Source organism: Oncorhynchus masou, chromosome 29 (assembly GCF_036934945.1).
Source record: "Oncorhynchus masou masou isolate Uvic2021 chromosome 29, UVic_Omas_1.1, whole genome shotgun sequence".
Lineage (NCBI taxonomy): Eukaryota > Metazoa > Chordata > Actinopteri > Salmoniformes > Salmonidae > Oncorhynchus > Oncorhynchus masou.
In genome coordinates this window covers 68901561-68922210 of record NC_088240.1, presented here as the reverse complement: position 1 = coordinate 68922210, position 20650 = coordinate 68901561, and the positions used below count along the sequence as shown (strand labels likewise).

Genomic DNA, 20650 nt, shown 5'->3' with positions numbered 1-20650 from the left:
TAGTATTTGTTTGAGTGCATAACATCATTGCCAGAGTAGCCTACACATTGCCTAATGTATTCACATAGGTTGTGGTCTATCAAATTGGACAGCAGATGGCACAAAATAACAGGGAAAGTGGGAAATAAAGTCCTCTAGCTGCGCATGTCACCTATGTATGCATTCCTCTGAAGTCGCCCGAAACCTGACAGGCGTTCAGACCATGCAAACAATCCGTCATATGACTGGTACCCATACGAAAACACTGCAAGGCGGGGGAAATAATAATCACTGTCCGTGGTGGTGCTGCTGTTGCGAGGGAGAAGGAACCGCATCTCCCGATGTCTTCAGGCTGCCCGGATCGTTTGTTCATCTGCGGCTCCAGGTTTATTCGTGTCCACCCCGGCCTTTCTCGGTCGATAGAATGAAAGGATGGCCAAGCGGCGAGATGCGGACGAGGAGAACGGAGAGCTGATCGGCCCTGCTGCGGTCCAGCGAGATGCGACGCTGTATCCCGGGATGGCAAAAATGGACGGAATGGAGGAAAGAGTGGGAAGTGAACTGTCTTTAGAGGAGATTTTAATGCTCTACAGCCAACCGATAAATGAAGAGCAGGCTTGGGCAGTGTGTTACCAATGCTGCGTAAACCTGGCTCAGGGACATAGGAGGAATTCTGGCCCAGCTGCCGGTGCATCAGTGGTGGATACTCCGAAAAGGATTGAGGGACCACAGGATGTGAGGATTCAGAAAGACGGAGCTGTCAAAGTACAATATGAAGGCTGTGATGGTAGGTACAATAATTATGTAATGATGATGTCTGCAATGCGTTCATGATTTTTTCTGGCAGTTTTATTTTCCTTTCGCCAACACATTGGTAATATGACCTATTCCTAGAATGAGAAAATATGTAATAATGTTGAATTAATGTAGAACCTAGGTCAACAAGGCAGCTGGATACCGACTGATAGATTCATATGTCATGCTTTCCAATTGTTGGCTATTGCATTTAGTTAGCTGGCCCAGCCGTTGTTGTTTTTTCCCCTCGCACATCACATGTTCATGTTCATCATCCACACTCCATGAAATAGCTTACTGGGATAAAAAAAAACAGAGCATATTTCCATGGCACAATTTGTTGCTGCCCAGAGTGACACACAGTGCATTCGGGAAAGTATTCAGACCCCTTCACCTTTTCCACATTTCGTTATGTTAGAGCCTTATTTTAAAATGGATTAAATAAATACATGTCCTCATCAATCTACACATAATACCCCATAATGAAAAAGTGAAAACAGGTTTTTAGAAATTTTTGCAAATGTATTACAAATGAAAAACAAAAATACCTTATTTACATCAGTATTCGGACCCTTTGCTATGAGACTCGAAATTGAGCTCAGGATCATCCTGTTTCCATTGATCATCCTTGAGATGTTTCTACAACTTGATTGGATTCCACCTGTGGTAAATTCAATTGATTTGACATGATTTGGAAAGGCACACACCTATCTATATAAGGTCCCACAGTTGACAGTGCATGTCAGAGAAAAAACCAAGCCATGAGGTTGAAGGAATTGTCCTTAGAGCCCCGAGACAGGATTGTGTTGATGCACAGATCTGGGGAAGGGTATCAAACCAATTTATGTAGTATTGAAGAACACAGTGGCCAACCATAATTCTTAAATGGAAGAAGTTTGGAACCAACCAGACTCTTTCTAGAGCTGGCTGCCTGGCCAAACGGAGCAATAGGAGGAGAAGGGCCTTGGTCAGGGAGGTGACCAAGAACCCGATGGTCACTCTGACAGGGCTCCAGCGTTCCTCTGTGAAGATGAGAGAACCTTCCAGAAGGACAACCATCTCTGCAGCACTTCAATCAGGCCTTTATGGTAGAGTGGCCAGACTGAAGCCACTTCTCAGTAAAAGGCACATGACAGCCCACTTGGAGTTTGCCAAAAGGCACCTAAAGGACTCTCAGACCATGAGAAACAAGATTGTCTGGTCTGATGAAACCAAGATTGATCTCTTTGGCCTGAATGCCAAGCATCACATCTGGAAGAAACCTGGCACCATCCCTTACAGTGAAGCATGATGATGGCAGCATCATACTGTGGGGATGTTTTTCAGGGGCAGGGACTGGGAGACTAGTCAGGATCGAGAGAAAGATGAACAGAATAAAGTACAGAGAGATCCTTGATGAAAACCTGCTCCAGAGTGCACAGGACCTCAGACTGGGGCGAAGGTTCACCTTCCAACACGACAATGACCCTAAGCACAGAGCCAAGACAACGTAGGAATGGCGTCGTGACAGCTCTCCATCCAACCTGACAGAGCTTGCGAGGATCTGCATAGAAGAATGAGAGAAACTCCCCAAATACAAGTGTGCCAAGCTTGTAGCGTTCATACCCAAGAAGACTCATTTGTTTTTTTTGTTGTATACATTTGCAAAAATTTCTAAAAACTTTGCTTTGTCATTGTGGGGTACTGTGTGTAGAGTGATAAGGGGGGGGGACTATTTCATCAATTTTAAAACAAGGCTGTAACGTAACAAAATTTGGAAAAGTCAAGGGGTCTGTATACTTTCCGAATCCACTATACTGTACGGTGGGTGGTGGTGGATGTGGCCCCTTATCAACCTTTTAAAATTTATTTTTGTAGACTTTTCTTTATGGAGTGTTTTCATTGCCACAAAGACCCTCAACCAATGGTATGACTGTATGATGGCCCCAAGCCACATCATCATCATCATCATCATCATCATCATCATCATCATCATCATCATCATCATCATCATCACTGTAGTCATCAATGGACTTATGCCTTAACAGCTGGGGCCCAGCTAAACTGTTGACATTGTCTTGTGTTACACCTGATATGACACAGCAAAAACGTGTGTAGTCTGGGTGTGCCTTTGAAACTGCTTGAATACCCATTCTCCTTGCTCTGGCCAAACGCTACGCCACACCCACGGGCATTAGTTTCTTCTCCGCAGAGAGTCTGGATCTGAGTCCCCGACCCGTCACCTAGCCTCTGTCGAGACCCCAACAACAGGAAGTTCCGGTTTTCAGGGGAAACAGAAAGAGAGGCTGTGATGTTAACAAGGCAACATCATCTTAACTCCTCCACATTTACTGGATTGGTTGAACAGTGCAGAAAATAACCTCCCCGACAGTTTTATTCCCTTCTTCTCTCAAGTTCAGTATGTAAGGGATCTAGTTTCAGGTGTTCATTTTACGCCTGCTACGTTAGGTTATGCGAATGCGAACACACTCGGGGCCGTCTGATTGGTCTAGAACCAATGGGTTGGGCCAAAGCCAGAACAAACATGGGTAAAACTGTGGTTTAAAAATGTGCCATTAGCTTTCATACTCTGATAGGGCAGCGGGTAGCGTAGCGGTTAAGACTGGTGGGCCAGTAACCGAAAGGTTTTCAAGCTGACTAGCTGAAAAATATGTTGACGTGCCCTTGAGCAAGGCACGTAACCCTAATTGCTCCTGTAAGTCGCTCTGGATAAGAGCGTCTGCTAAATGACTAAAATGTCAAATGTAATTGGTTAAAGATGATCCAATCGCTGATGACTTTGTTTTGTACAACGCCCCTTGTCACCACAAACAATTTCAATGATGACAGACTCAGACTAAAGTATGTAGCAAACAACAGAGCAAAAAAATAATTTACTGTGAGTCATCAGGCTACCTGTAAAAGTGACTAGGAATTACAAGTAATGTGTCTTGTCTTGCACGTGGAGAGTTCTTGTCGGTCTTCCTCCTCGCTAGTATCCTGTAATCAGATTCCCAGATACAGGCTCTATTTCACCCAATATGTCTTTGTTTATTTACCCATGGTGTCACAGGGAAGCTGTACCCTAGCTCTTACTCAGTTACACACCTTGAGTCAATGTGTGCTGAGTCAATTTGATGGCTTATTGGCTTTGGACTCAAAGTACTCCATGCTTAATCAGCTTTTTTACATTTACATTTGAGTCATTTAGCAGACACTCTTATCCAGAGTGACTTAATATGTGTGTACATTTTCCTACTTTTTCCTACTGGTCCCCAGTGGGAATGAAAACCCACATCTCTGGCGTTGTTAGCACCATCCTCTACCAGCTGAGACACACGGGACTGTTTTGGCATTAATGAACGGACTGTGCATAGTAAGGGTGGAATATGTGGTTTACTGTATTTTATTTGATGTGCCTGGCAGTGTGTTAGTAACTCAGTAATAGTAATTGGGGATGGGAGGTTTTGCATGGTTTGCTACTGGTCTGCGGATGGCTACTCTACAGGCAATGCTGTTGTTGAATGTGGTATCATCATGTGTGTTATTGCACTTTATTCATCTGTGATTATTACATTAATATGACTAAAGCTAATTATCTGTTGAGTTAATGTAGATAGGTTAACTTTATTCTTGCGGCGCCTTTCTTTTTCTAGTGCCTTAAATCCATTATAATATCTTTCTACGCTGATTTGTTACGTGATTTCCATATTTGATGGATTCTCAGAAGGACTGACCACTCTGATGTCTGGTTAACTGTGCTACAGTTCAAGGGGTCTCCCCCAAGGCATATCAGCCATGCCAGCTGTGTTCAGAGACAGACAGACAGACAGACAGACAGGCATACAGAAAGAAAAACTGAGAGAGAGCCTTCTTCCAACCAATTTGTCACTGACCCACAATTTGTCACTGACCAAACAGTAGCTACTCTCAAAATGTAGCTACTCTTATTCAAGTTTCCAAGTTTCCTGATTGATTGCATTTATCATAATGTTTACTGTGGCCTCGCTGTTGTTTAGATTGTCATGCCGTAGCTCCCTGATGAGAGAGAGAGAGAGAGAGAGAGAGAGAGCGCGCTTGCACAGTGGAAAGGGAAAGTGATTTCCTCCACTCTCTGTGTGTCTGAGGCCTTGTTTTGATCATCTTCCAGGTCTCTGTATCAGATTTCTTTCCCTCATTGATGAAGCCAGTTTGTGTGAGAATATCAGGATTTGTCCGTTGTCTGTTTCCTGCATGGCAGTAACAAAAGCAAGTTGTTTTGTCTTACTTTGAGTGTCAAAATAAGCCTGGTTCCTCTAGGTTTCTTCCTAGGTTCCTGCCATTCTAGGGAGTGTTTCCTAGCCACTGCTTCTTTCTGTATCTGCATTGCTTCCTCTTTGGGGTTTTAGGCTGGGTATCTGTATAGCACTTTGTGGCAACTGCTGATGTAAAACAGGCTTTATAAAATAAATTGGATTTGAAAATAAGGACCATTGGTTTAGTCACTGATTCAAGGACAATGGTTGTGAGTAGTTCTGTTGGGCTGTTGACGTCCAGAAATATTAGACCTCCATCTTGTTTTTTCTCATCAATGAATGGGGCAGTCACAAGCAAATGATTTGAACATGTTGTTTTGCAGGATGTTACAATAGAGCTTGTCATTGTGTATGTGGAGAGGGTCATCAAAAAAGAATCTGCTTGGTCACGTTATTGAAGTTAATAAACATTTCATGACGATGACATGGTGGCTTGGAGGAACATTTAGGCCTAACCCAGAGGCTTCTTGAATGAAATGTATTGATTCATTTTAGCTGTGTGTATGCAGGCAAAGGCAGAGACAGGGCCATTGACTGACTGGCAGAGGTAGAGGCCGAGGCAGTGACTGACTGGCAGAGGCAGTAACAGAGACTGACTGGCAGAGATAGATGCCGAGGCAGTGACTGACTGGCAGAGGTAGTACCAGAGACTGACTGGCAGAGGCAGAGGCAGCGAGAGAGACAGAGACAGGGTGTCATCAGTAGTAGCCACCAACCAAGTGGTGAGAATGAACTACTGCTTTCATTGACTGTGACCCAGTTAATGATGTTGTCTTAAAGACACATTCCTATATCTTCCTCTTTTTCTTCTTCCATGGACCCTGTTTTTTTCTGGTCAGGTTTACGATCCTATAAAGAATTCTGGCCCTATTATCTACTGTGCTACAGCATATAGGCAAGGTTAGCCCTCATGGTAGTCAATTTATGTTATAATGCACTTGTGTTATACTTTACCTATTTTACTCAAGATGGTGGTTCTGCCTCACTTGATTAAACAGCTTTCATTTTATGACAGTCTGATAATAATAACCTTGTTTGACTGAGCAGATTATCTTCATGGCTGATGGCCAGTTAGTGACTCCATCCCGGAGCCTTTGTTGCTCGTCGACCTTCTGACTCGGGCTGATCGGCGTTTGAGTTACCAGAGAGTTGCCAAGGCAACTGCAGTCAGCCGCCCAGGGGTGGTTCATGTGCGAGACCTAAATGCATACAGTCTTGGCCAAAAGTTTTGAGAATGACACAAATATTAATTTGCACAAAGTTTGCTGCTTCAGTGTCTTTAGATATTTTTGTCAGATGTTACTATGGAATACTGAAGTGTAATTACATGCATTTCATATACGTCAATATATGTCAATATTTGCAGTGTTCTTTTTCTTTTTCAAGACTTCTGCAATCCGCCCTGGCATGATGTCAATTAACTTCTGGGCCACATCCTGACTGATGGCAGCACATTCTTGCATAATCAATGCTTGGAGTTTGTCTGAATTTGTGGTGTTTTGTTTGTCCACCTGCCTCTTGAGGATTGACCACAAGTTCTCAATGGGATTAAGGTCTGGGGAGTTTCCTGGCCATGGACCCAAAATATCGATGTTTTGTTCCCTGAGCCACTCAGTTATCACTTTTGCCTTATGGCAAGGTGCTCCATCATGCTGGAGAAGGCATTGTTCGTCACCAAACTGTTCCTGGATGGTTGGGAGAAGTTGCTCTCGTAGGATGTGTTGGTACCATTCTTAATTCATGGCTGTGTTCTTAGGCAAAATTGTGAGTGAGCCCACACCCTTGGCTGAGAAGCAACCCCACACATGAATGGTCTCAGGATGCTTTACTGTTGGCATGACACAGGACTGATGGTAGTTCTCACCTTGTTTTCTCTGAACAAGCTTTTTTCCGGATGCAATCCGGAAAGGGGATTCATCAGCAATCGGAAATGGGAATCATCAGAGAAAATGACTTTACCCCAGTCCTCAGCAGTCCAATCCCTATACCTTTTGCAGAATATCAGTCTGTCCCTGATGTTTTTCCTGGAATTAAGTGTCTTCTTTACTGCCCTTCTTGACACCAGGCCATCCTCCAAAAGTCTTCACCTCACTGTGCGTGCAGATGCACTCACACCTGCCTGCTGCTATTCCTGAGCAAGCTCTGTACTGGTGGTGCCCCGATCCCGTAGCTGAATCAACTTTAGGAGACGGTCCTGGCGCTTGCTGGACTTTCTTGGGCGCCCTGGAGCCTTCTTCACAACAATTGAGCCACTCTCCTTGAAGTTCTTGATGATCCGATAAATGGTTGATTTAGGTGCAATCTTACTGGCAGCAATATCCTTGCCTTTGAAGCCCTTTTTGTGCAAAGCAATGATGACGACGTGTTTCCTTGTAGGTAACCATGGTTGACAGAGGATGAACAATGATTCCAAGCACCACCCTCCTTTTGAAGCTTCCAGTCTGTTATTCGAACTCAATCAGCATGACAGAGTAATCTCCAGCCTTGTCCTCGTCAACACTCACACCTGTGTTAACGAGAGAATCACTGACATGATGTCAGCTGGTCATTTTGTGGCAAGGCTGAAATGCAGTGGAAATGTTTTTGGGGGATTCAGTTCATTAGCATGGCAAAGAGGGACTTTGCAATTACTTGCAATTCATCTGATCACTCTTCATAACTGAAGTATATGCAAATTGCCATCATACAAACTGAGGCAGCAGACTTTGAAAATTAATATTCGTGTCATTCTCAAAACTTTTGGCCACGACTGTACAGTATCTCATAACATATTAGGCCCAGTTGAAATCAATAATACAGATATAGGGGGAAAACACACTGCAAGTTCAATAAGAATGTTCAGGCTGAATCTGAGGTGATCCTGTTAACCATGTTAAAACTCACACCTTACATGCTGTTTCCTCTGCAGACATTGTCATATTGGATTATCAACACATAAATACATCTGTCTTTCAGATACAGTGTACAGAAACATTGACCCAGCGGCATGATTTTCACATTTTAATTGACCTGCAATTGATTGAATTGTGGCCTCTGTTTTAGTTACAGTAAAGGTTTAGTATAAAACAATACATGCTCTCTTTTGACCTGAAAGGCTGAGTTGGTTGGGCCAGTTGTTAACGTCTTATTGTAGCTCTGAGAGTTCATCATGTTTGTATAAGCACTTCTCAGTCACAGATAGTTTCACATCCAGGTCATAACCAAGCCAATGTATTTTAAGATGCTTTGCTTTAGTCATAAATTCCCTGTTGACCACAACTTTCCTCTGTGTCTCCACAGGTAAATCCATCCCAGCCACATCAACAGAGGTGAGTGGCATGTTTCTGACTTCCTTGTTTCTGGGAAGATATCTGTAATAATACGAAAGAAAGATGTTGAGCAGGAGGGCCGACCGTGTTCCAATGGAATTCTACCTGGCAAAACCGGGCCGGCAACAGTCACAGTGGTGGATGGATACTATCTGTACAAGCATAGGGCGTGTTAATCCTGCTTGATGACATGCCTGACACTCAACCTGCTGCCAGGGGCATTGTGGTGGTGGTTTCACTAGTGCTTTACCATACTGTCTGTGCAGTGCACACCTCATTCACAGCATCTAGCTCAGAGGTTAGACTGGAGAGAATGGATATGACCACACCTACGCTATGTGTAACATGGGACTGTCATTGACAGTGAGGCAGTTTCAAATACACTAGCAATCATTAACTAAAACAAGAACATCTGAAAATATATACAGTGCCTTGCGAAAGTATTCGGCCCCCTTGAACTTTGCGACCTTTTGCCACATTTCAGGCTTCAAACATAAAGATTTAAAACTGTATTTTTTTGTGAAGAATCAACAACAAGTGGGACACAATCATGAAGTGGAACGACATTTATTGGATATTTCAAACTTTTTTAACAAATCAAAAACTGAAAAATTGGGCGTGCAAAATTATTCAGCCCCTTTACTTTCATTGCAGCAAACTCTCTCCAGAAGTTCAGTGAGGATCTCTGAATGATCCAATGTTGACCTAAATGACTAATGATGATAAATACAATCCACCTGTGTGTAATCAAGTCTCCGTATAAATGCACCTGCACTGTGATAGTCTCAGAGGTCCGTTAAAAGCGCAGAGAGCATCATGAAGAACAAGGAACACACCAGGCAGGTCCGAGATACTGTTGTGAAGAAGTTTAAAGCCGGATTTGGGTACAAAAATATTTCCCAAGCTTTAAACATCCCAAGAAGCACTGTACAAGCGATAATATTGAAATGAAAAGAGTATCAGACCACTGCAAATCTACCAAGACCTGGCCGTCCCTCTAAACTTTCAGCTCATACAAGGAGAAGACTGATCAGAGATGCAGCCAAGAGGCCCATGATCACTCTGGATGAACTGCAGATATCTAAAGCTGAGGTGGGAGACTCTTTCCATAGGACAACAATCAGTCGTATATTGCACAAATCTGACCTTTATGGAAGAGTGGCAAGAAGAAAGCCATTTCTTAAAGATATAAAAAAGTGTTGTTTAAAGTTTGCCACAAGCCACCTGGGAGACACACCAAACATGTGGAAGAAGGTGCGCTGGTCAGATGAAACCAAAATTTAACTTTTTGGCAACAATGCAAAACGTTATGTTTGGCGTAAAAGCAACACAGCTCATCACCCTGAACACACCATACCCACTGTCAAACATGGTGGTGGCAGCATCATGGTTTGGGCCTGCTTTTCTTCAGCAGGGACAGGGAAATGGTTAAAATTGATGGGAAGATGGATGGAGCCAAATACAGGACCATTCTGGAAGAAAACCTGATGGAGTCTGCAAAAGACCTGAGACTGGGACGGAGATTTGTCTTCCAACAAGACAATGATCCAAAACATAAAGCAAAATCTACAATGGAATGGTTCAAAAATAAACATATCCAGGTGTTAGAATGGCCAAGTCAAAGTCCAGACCTGAATCCAATCGAGAATCTGTGGAAAGAACTGAAAACTGCTGTTCACAAATGCTCTCCATCCAACCTCACTGAGCTCAAGCTGTTTTGCGAGGAGGAATGGGAAAACATTTCGGTCTCTCGATGTGCAAAACTGATAGAGACATACCCCAAGCGACTTACAGCTGTAATCGCAGCAAAAGGTGGCGCTACAAAGTATTAACTTAAGGGGGCTGAATAATTTTGCACGCCCAATTTTTCCGTTTTTGATTTGTTAAAAAAGTTTGAAATATCCAATAAATGTCGTTCCACTTCATGATTGTGTCCCACTTGTTGTTGATTCTTCACAAAAAAATACAGTTTTATATCTTTATGTTTGAATCTTGAAATGTGGCAAAAGGTCACAAAGTTCAAGGGGGCCGAATACTTTCGCAAGGCACTGTATATCATAACACCTAGAACGAAGTCCTAACAGGAGCGATGATGGAGTCTATTTGGAGATCAGTGATAGTGATCAGTGATAGATAGACTACAGACTCTCTAGGCTCTCAGCTGGTCTGACTGACTGGGCTGGCGAAATGAATGTCACCATGCGAGCTCTCCCCTTTGATGTTGGCTCTGGATGACATCTAAAGGGCTAATTAGAGCGCTATATTGTAATTTACCTTCCCAGCAACCTCTTCTCAGCCTCTTCCTCCAGCTGATATGGTGATGGGAATAGTTCAATTCCATTCAATACAATTTTATTTATCCTCTCAGGGGCAAACAGCAGTGCTGTTCAAGTAGTCTCGAGCACAGCCTGGGGAGGTTACTGCTCAAGTGGAGCAATAGCTATTGTTCTCTGTGTATCAGGTGATGTGTCTAGCTAGCATATTTTTGTGTTAGTACGTCATCATCATTACCGCGAGGCTAGTAGTATTAGAGCACATGATATGAGGAAACGATTTCCCATCAATGTCCTACATGACTGCAGTTTACTCTGTGTCTTGCATGTATTCAGGGTGGGCTAAATGTATTGTTGAACACCAATAATCTGTCTTCAGTGGGGTGGAACTTTGGGAGTCCTGAAAATGGCACCGGAGGAGATGGCCGCCGTTTTATGGTCTCCTAACCAATTGTGCTCTTATGTGGGGCTTTTTCGCGATATTTGTAAATTATTTTGTACATAATGTTTCTGCTACCGTATCTTAAGGCATAAAAGAGCTTCTAGATATCAGGACAGAGATCACTCACCTCGGATTAGACAAAGAGCTTCTAGATATCAGGACAGAGATCACTCACCTCGGATTAGACAAAGAGCTTCTGGATATCAGGACAGAGATCACTCACCTCGGATTAGACAAAGAGCTTCTAGATATCAGGACAGAGATCACTCACCTCGGATTAGACAAAGAGCTTCTAGATATCAGGACAGAGATCTCTCACCTCGGATTAGACAAAGATTTTTTCTACAACAACAACAACAGCAGCAAGCAGGACTCACACGATATTCTCCAAACACCCCACAGGACAGACATCCAATTATTCGCAAGAGGAAGCGTCGCAGAGGAAGAAGAGCCGGATGCCTCGTCTGGAACCGCAGAAGACAACTAGGAAAGCTGCCGTTCCTGTCAATATTACTCGCCAACGTGCAAAATCACTGGACAATAAACTAGACGAGGTACGATCACAAATATCCTACCAACGGGACATCAAAAACTGTAATATCCTATGTTTCACGGAATCGTGGCTGAATGACGACATGGATATTCAGCTAGCGGGATACACGCTGCACCGGAAGGACAGAACAGCACAGACGAGGGGGGGCGGTCTGCGCATATTTGTAAACAACAGCTGGTGCACGAAATCTAAGGAAGTCTCTAGATTTTGCTTGTCTGAAGTAGAGTATATTATGATAAATTGCAGGCCACACTGCTTGCCTAGAGAGTCCTCAGCTATACTTTTCGTGGCTGTTTATTTACCACCACAGACAGATGCTGGCACTAAGACCGCACTCAGACAGCTGTATAAGGAAATAAGCAAACAGGAAACCACTCACCCAGAGGCGGTGCTCCAAGTGGCCGGAGACTTTATGCAGGGAAACTTAAATCAGTTCTACCAAATCTCTATCAACATGTAAAATGTGCAACCAGAGGGAAAAAAATTCTTGATAACCTGTACTCCAGACACAGAGATGCGTACAGAGCTCTCCCTCGTCCTCCATTTGGTAAATCCGACCACAACTCTATCCTACTGATTCCTGCTTACAAGCATAAATTAAAACACTGGCTTTATCAATAAGTGCATTGAGGACGTCATCCCCACAGTGACTGTACATACATACCCCAACCAGAAGCCATGGATTACAGGCAACATTCGCACAGAGATAAAGGGTAGAGCTGCCACTTTCAAGGTGTGGGACTCTAACCCGGAAGCTTACAAGAAATCCCGCTATGCCCTGCGACGAACCATCAAACAGGCAAAGCGTCAATACAGGGCTAAGATTGAATCATACCACACCGCCTCCGACGCTCATCGGATGTGGCAGGGCTTGCAAACCATTACAGACTACAAAGGGAAGCACAGCCGTGAGCTGCCCAGTGACACGAGCCTACCAGACAAGCTAAATCACTTCTATGCTCGCTTCGAGGCAAGCAACACGGAGGCATGCATGAGAGCATCAGCTGTTCCAGACGACTGTGTGATCACGCTCTCCGTAGCCGACGGGAGTAAGACCTTTAAACAGGTCAACATTCACAAGGCTGCGGAGCCAGATGGATTACCAGGAAGTGTGCTCTGGGCATGTGCTGACCAACTGGCAGGTGTCTTCACTGACATTTTCAACATGTCCCTGATTGAGTCTGTAATACCAACATGCTTCAAGCAGACCACCATAGTCCCTGTGCCCAAGACAAAGGCAATCTGCCTAAATGACTACAGACCTGTGGCACTCACGTCCGTAGCCATGAAGTGCTTTGAAAGGCTGGTAACGGCTCACATCAACACCATCATCCCAGAAACCCTAGACCCAATTCAATTCGAATACCGCCCAAATAGATCCACAGATGATGCAATCTCTATTGCACTTCACACTGCCCTTTCCCACCTGGACAAAAGGAACACTTATGTGAGAATGCTATTCATTGACTACAGCTCAGCGTTCAACACCAAAGTACCCTCAAAGCTCATCACTTAGCTAAGGAACCTGGGACTAAACACCTCCCTCTGCAACTGGATCCTGGACTTCCTGATGGGCTGCCCCCAGGTGGTGAGGGTAGGTAGCAACACATCTGCCACGCTGATCCTCAACACTGGAGCTCCCCAGGGGTGCGTGCTCAGTCCCCTCCTGTACTCCCTGTTCACCCATGACTGCATGGCCAGGCACGACTCCAACACCATCATGAAGTTTGCTGACGACACAACAGTGGTAGGCCTGATCACCGACAATGACGAGACAGCCTATAGGGAGGAGGTCAGAGACCTCCTGGTGCCAGAATAACAACCTATCCCTCAACGTAACCAAGACTAAGGAGATGATTGTGGACTACAGGAAAAGGAGCACCGAGCACGTCCCCATTCACATTGACTGGGCTGTAGTGGAGCAGGTTGAGAGCTTCAAATTCCTTGGTGTCCACATCAACAACAAAATCGAATGTTCCAAATACACCAAGACAGTTGTGAAGAGGGCACGACAAAGCCTATTCCCCCTCAGGAAACTAAAAATATTTGTCATGTGTCCTGAGATCCTCAAAAGCTACAGCTGCAACATCGAGAACATCCTGACTGGTTGCATCACTGCCTGGTACGGCAATTACTCGGCCTCCGAAAGCTACCTGCCATCCTGGACCTCTACACCAGGCGGTGTCAGAGGAAGGCCCTGAAAATTGTCAAAGACCCCAGCCACATCAGTCATAGACTGTTCTCTCTACTACCACATGGCAAGCGGTACCGGAGTGCCAAGTCTAGGACAAAAATGCTTCTCAACAGTTTTTAGCCCCCAAGCCATAAGACTCCTGAACAGGTAATCAAATGGCTACCCGGACTATTAGCATTGTGTGCCCCCCCCAACCCCTCTTTTATGCTGCTACTACTCTCTGTTTATCTTATATGCAAAGTCACTTTAACTATACATCCATGTACATACTACCTCAATTGGCCCGACCAACCAGTGCTCCCGCTAACCAGGCTATCTGCATTGTGTCCCACCACCAGCCAACCCCTCTTTTTACGCGACTGCTACTCTCTGTTCATCATATATGCATAGTCACTTTAACCATATCTACATGTACATACTACCTCAATAAGCCTGACTAACTGGTGTAGGTATATAGCCTTGCTACTGTTATTTTCAAATCTCTTTCTACTGTTGTTTTATGTCTTTACTTACCTACACACACACACACACATACTTTTTTTCTCCGCACTATTAGTTAGAGCCTGTAAGTAAGCATTTCACTGTAAGGTCTACTACACCTGTTGTATTCAGCGAACGTGACAAATAAACTTTGATTTGATTTGTGGGATTGCCTGGTAATGGATCTCTGGTAGCAGGTGGAGAGAGAATAGAACACACACACACTGAGACTCTCTCCCTCTCTCCTATCTCCCTCCCTCTGCGACTGTGAGTGAGAATGTGCAGTGAAACTGCGTCAACAAAATCCCTGCCAAGCTGCTTTACGGCAGAGATGGGTTCTCCTAGTGCAGTCAGTCAGTGTCTGATGTTATGTGTGGCTGAGGAAAAGAAAATACTAGAAAGTCTATCCTCATTCCAACACCCTCTTCTGACTGTCACTGCAGATCCAGCAGTCATATTACATTACAGCTCGTGTGTGTGTGTGTTTGTGTGTGTGTGTGTGGACAATTTAGTTCAGAAACATTGGTCGTGATTGGATCACACCACTTCCCCCACACTGTCACTGACGTGATTCAATCTCTACTATGCTGCTGTATGACACTGAACTATATGAAACCTGTGTTGTTGTGGCACAATTTCCTACCATGAAGACAGACAGAGACACCTGAGCCACTATCCCTTGGTCCAGACACTGAGAGTGCAATGGAGGTACAGTAGAACCACATAAATGTAGCAGATGATAAGTAGGTATCCCACAGTGCAGTGTCGTCACCCTCCATGAGAACTAAAATAAAGTTGCTTTTGGCTAGCTAGCAGATAGCACGCTGCTTTGTGTGTAGATTAGTGTTAGTCATGGGTTCACTTCCCTGGTATTCAGTACAGGGGTAGAACACGTCACATAAAGGGGAAACAACCCCTGTGTGACTCCTGACGAATGCTAGTCTTCTTGGTAACACTGCTGTTGATGCCTCCAGCGTTTCTCAAACCTTTCTGGTCTCGTGATCTTGCTACTCTTACTGCTTCTTACTGCTGGGTTATGTTTCATACTTTCATTATGTCCCAGGCAGGCTGGTCCTCCTCTCTGTTATAATTCAACAGGATATTTAAGAGTAAGCCTTTGAGGTTTGGAGGAGGATGATTATGACAGTTAACATAGTAATAACTTGTCAGACAGCATGGTGTTGAATGTAAACAAGAACTCTATTGGAAATAGTCTGGCTGGACTGATTAACTACACGATCAAAGGAAAAGCTGTCTTCTCTGATCAGCTTCTGAATAGTATAATTGAATTTTGTCCCAAAAAATATGAACATTCCCATTCATTCCTTCTTGAAAATTGTTTGATGGGTTTAGTTTAATGTGTGTTAAAGTGGGTGTGTGGTTGTACGCCGGGGGATCAGGGGGGGGTGTCGGCTGAACCCTCAGGCGGCGCTGAACGTCAGTCATATGATTCAGAGGTCATGGTGTTGAGCACAACGTCTCTCCTCTTGCCTTCTCTCAAATCACCACTTTGACTCTAAAGCAAGGCCCTCTACTTTACCTATAAACTCTGTTATGAAATGACCATGAAAACTATTCTAAAACCCTTATCTGGTGATGTTAAAGAACATCGAAGGGTTTCCTGCCTTCCCTCCTCTGCTATCAATCCCTTCTCTTTTTTGTTGTTGATACAATTAGTCATTAAGTTTTTTCCCAGTTTTCATATTTCATATTTCAAGTTATTACAACATTTCAGGATTTACCATTTTAGATTTCTTCATACAGTTACACGTACATACATTTAGATAGGTCAGAGGGTCAGGTACATTCAAGGTCATGGACATTGTTCAAAGGCAGTGCTTCTCACTCCTGGTTCCAGGGACCCAAAGGGATGCACATTCCCACTACCCGCCCCCTATACACCCACTCCCAATGAGAGGCTTGATGGCCCCAGGCCCAGAACCTAGAAACACATCTCAAAGGTATATAGACAGGTATGGTCACAGATTCTCAGCAGAGCCAGGCCAACCACACACAATGGAGGCAAATCAGATATTTAAAAATAAATAGTAACAATAAAAGCAACATGAATCCATTGTTGACTGCCTCAAACCAAGTTCAGACATTAGGGGTGAAGTCATTCATCAATTATGTATTGAATAGATTGATTTCCTGCAAAGGAGACACTTGCATTCATCCAAAATGTGTCTTCCCCTCTCTGAATCAGAGAGGCACGGGGGGCTTCCCTAATCAACGTCCACGTCATTGGCGCCCGGGGACTAGTTGTTGTTTGGGGGTTAACTGCCTTGTTCAAGGGCATAATATAATATTTTTCCACCTTGCCGGCTCGAGGATTCGAATCAGCGACCTTTCGGTTACTGGCTCAATGCTCTTGCAGTTCTTTATCAAATGACAACCCTATAAAACGATCACATTGTGAGAGATGGAGGCAGATCTTCTGATGTCGTTCAAAGGCTCCATTGTTTAGGCAGCCCCTCCATGTGAGGTTGTGTGCTTTTTATGAAATCTTATTTCAGAAAGTCTGGAAGATGGCTCTCCCTGATTTCTCTCCCTAAGGAAGAAGATACATTTTTTATGTAAGGTAAGTGTTCAGTTATTGGGTTAAAACTATTGTAATTAAGAGGAGAGGGGAGGGGTGCAGATAGATGAGATGAGAGGAGAGAAGAGGAGAACAGAGGAGAACAGAAGAGAACAGAGGAGAGGAGAGCTAACTCGTTTACATAATCCCAACTGTAATCAGCCGAGTTAGCAGTTCAGTTCAGAGCTCTGCAGGTGGCTGGAAGTTTTTTCTGTGTTTGAAGTCACCTGCAGTGTTTCTGCTGTCTTTACAAAAGTATTGCACTACATAGGGAATAGTGTGCTATTTGGGACACATCCTACTGTCTCTCTGTAACATTTACGCAAATAAAGGTGGACAAAATAACACACATGGATCAGTTATAGGTGTTGTGCATTTTTACAATGGGTCACATTATGTGATGATGGTTTTAGTATTACTGTTGATACACAAAAGTATGTGGACACCCCTTCAAATGAGTGGATTCAGTTATTTTAGCCACATCCGTTGCTGATAGGTGTATAAAATCGAGCACACAGCCATGCAATCTCCATAGACAGACATTGGCAGTAGAATGGGCTGTACTGAAGAGCTCAGTGACTTTCACCTTGGCACTGTCATAAGATGCCACTTTTTCAACATGCTCTGTTCAACTGTAAGTGATGTTATTGTGAAATGGAAACTGACAGAACGGGACCGCCAGGTGCTGAAGCAAGTCGTACATAAAAATGATCTGTCCTCGGTTGCAACACTCACTAACAAGTTCCAAACTGCCCCTGGAAGCAACGTCAGCACAATAACTGTTTGTGGGGAGCTTCATGAAATGGATTTCCATGGCCAAGCAGCTACACACAAGCCTAAGATCACCATGCGCAATGCCAAGCTCCATATTAATGCCCATGATTTTGGAATGAGATGTTCGACGAGCAGGTGTCCACATACTTTTGGCCATGTAGTGTATCTCTTGGAACCCAGAACCCAATATTATGTGCTCTGGCTAGGTACTATGTTAGATTTTTTTGTAACATTCTATTAGGAGAGACTACAGTTGATGGTATGTAAAAACCGCTCAGACCAGAAACGCATGGTCTGACAGTGGCTTCCTGTTAGGTTTCTGCCAGCCAAAGGACTTCATGTTTACTGGGGCTGTTGTGCAGTCTGATTTATTTCCTGTGACAGGACTAATGAGGAGGTATCATTGCAAACTCTTCATTCCCCAAATTATAATTTTCTCCAATCGTTTAATTATCTAAAACCTAGCGCTGATTCAAACTAATAGCAAAGGCTATTACACGCAGTCAGCGTCTAAAATGGCACCCTATAGTGCACTACTCTCTACCACTCTCTGGCAAAAAGTAGTGCCAGAGTGTAGGGATTGGAAGTAGGGTGCCATTTCATATTTGCACTTGGTCACACATCCCTGTAGTGTAGGACTAGGGTTGCAAAAGTAGTAAACTACTGGTAATTTACCAAAGTTACTGGAATCTTTGGTGTCTTGTCTTTGGTATATATATATATATATATATATATATATATATATATATATATATATATATATATATATATATATATTTTGGTACCAAAGTTACCAGTTTGACACAAATATTTATAACAAAAAGATATTGACATAGTAAAATAAATAAGTGTTAAAAAAGGATATTTCATGCTGAAACTCTCATATTAAACACCAATTGGCGGTGGAAGAAGGTGAGGAACAATGCGCAGCTAGTCTCCATATTTTAAATAACGAAATAGACCACTGACCAAAACCGTGAACGAACCCAAAACAGTCCTGTCTGGTGGCATACACAAAGACAGAAAACAATCACCCACACCACACAGGTGGGAAAAGGCTACCTAAGTATGAATCTCAATCAGAGACAACTAACGACACCTGCCTCTGATTGAGAACCATACCAGGCCAAACGCAAAAACACCACATAGAAAAAGGAACATAGACAACTCACCCAACGCACGCCCTGACCATACTAAAACAAAGACATAACAAAAGAACTAAGGTCAGAACGAGACACCAATGGTATTCACTAAATTGACAGCTTATATTTAGAATAATGTTTTACAGCTTTGTCATTCTATTTTTTAAATCTTAAAATCATCTTAATTGATTATTTTATATTTTACATGTGATACTTGTGTTATTTTTAATACAAATTGTAATTTAAGCGAATATTTAGCAAATATTTTCTTACTTCCTTTTAAAAAAATGCTGCATTTTTGGTTAAGGGCTTGTTTGTAGTAAGCATTTCACAGTACATGTGGCAAAAAAATGTCATTTAATTTGATAAGGCCACACAGAGGGCCTTTGACATAGTCAAAGACTCCAGCCACCCTAGTCATAGACTGTTCTCTCTGCTACCGCACGGCAAGCGGTATCGGAGCGCCAAGTCTAGGTCCAAGAGGCTTCTAAACATCTTCTACCCCCAAGCTATAAGACTCTTGAACAGCTAACCAAATGGATACCCAGACTATTAGCATTGCCCCCCCCCTTCTACGCTGCTACTACTCTCTGTTATTATTATTTTAATAACTCTACCGACATGTACATATTACCTTGACTAACGTGTGTCCCCCACATTGACTCTGTACCTCTACCCCTGTGTATAGCCTTGCTATTGTTTTTTTTTTACTGCTGCTCTTTAATTATTTGTTACCTTTATTTCTAACTTTTTTAAGGTATTTTCTTAAAACTGAATTGTTAGTTAAGGGCTTGTAAGTAAGCGTTTCATTGTAATACACCTGTTGTATTTGGCGCATGTGACAAATACAATTTGATTTGATATAATTACAGATGCCTGTGATAATCTGAACTACCCAAAATGGCCACTAGATGTCTTGTGATAGATTACATAAAATCCTTGAAAGTTACCAATATTCTGGTATTTTACTGGTACATTTTGAAAGTTTCCAGTAATATAACCTCCAGTGAAGGCTGCTGAGGGGAGATCGGCTCATAATAATGACTGAAAACGGAGTAAATGGAATGGCATCAAACACCTGGGAATCTTGTGTTTGATGTATTTGATACCATTCCACCTATTCCGCTCCAGTGATTACCACGAGCCTGTCCTTCCAAATTAAGGTGCCACCAACCTCCTATCATACCCTTCTTTTGCAACCCTATGAAGGACTCCTTCCCAGCTTTCCTTGTTGTGAGGCAAGCTATGTGACCTATCATAGCCTTCTGAGAGAGGGCAGTGGAACTGTCACCCGTGTCCCAAATAACATCACATTTAGGGCACTACATAGGAAATAGGGTGCCATTTGGAATGCAAAGTTAATTCTCAGAGGCCAGTGGAGCAGAGACAAGCTGAGAACAACCTATCACGAGGAGTGTTTTTACTCCCTCACTCTCCTGTCAAAACCCTGGGCTTGATATGGGAAGACAAGGTTAAATATTCCTCTCCCAACTGGAGTGGTTTGTTAAGCCTTCAGTTATTCATTGTTTATACCTGAGGTCTTGTACTATGAAATGTGATCTTGAATGTATTAAGTCCCACTGACCATACCCACTCCATGGTTTAATGATTTATATTGTTGTTTTTTTATTACCATTTTCATTATTTTATTTCACTTAGTCCTGCGTGTTGGAGCTCAAAGCCTAAGATTTTCACGGTACCCTGCAATCACACCTGGAACCCTGTGACTATTAAACACTCTGAATCTGAATCTGAAGAAACCTTGACACAATATGCTAGTTTACACAGGTAAACTGAAGCCAGACGTTATGGCACTGGGTTATGTAAAATAAAAATCCATTGTCCCACAGAAATCATT

The 20650-nt window shown here is 43.2% G+C and overlaps 1 protein-coding gene across 4 annotated transcripts in view; it reads left to right on the top strand.

Annotated features, from left to right (window-relative positions):
• Positions 1 to 209: 209 nt before the first annotated feature.
• Positions 210 to 20650, top strand: part of LOC135520391 (protein spire homolog 1-like) — a 65428-nt gene continuing 44987 nt past the window's right edge. For all 4 annotated transcript variants that reach the window (XM_064945918.1, XM_064945915.1, XM_064945917.1 and 1 more), the window contains exons 1-2: positions 210 to 766; positions 8328 to 8356. In XM_064945918.1, coding sequence (XP_064801990.1) covers positions 412 to 766; positions 8328 to 8356 — 384 coding nt within the window. In that variant the 5' untranslated portion in view covers positions 210 to 411. The remainder of the gene's footprint in view (positions 767 to 8327; positions 8357 to 20650) is intronic.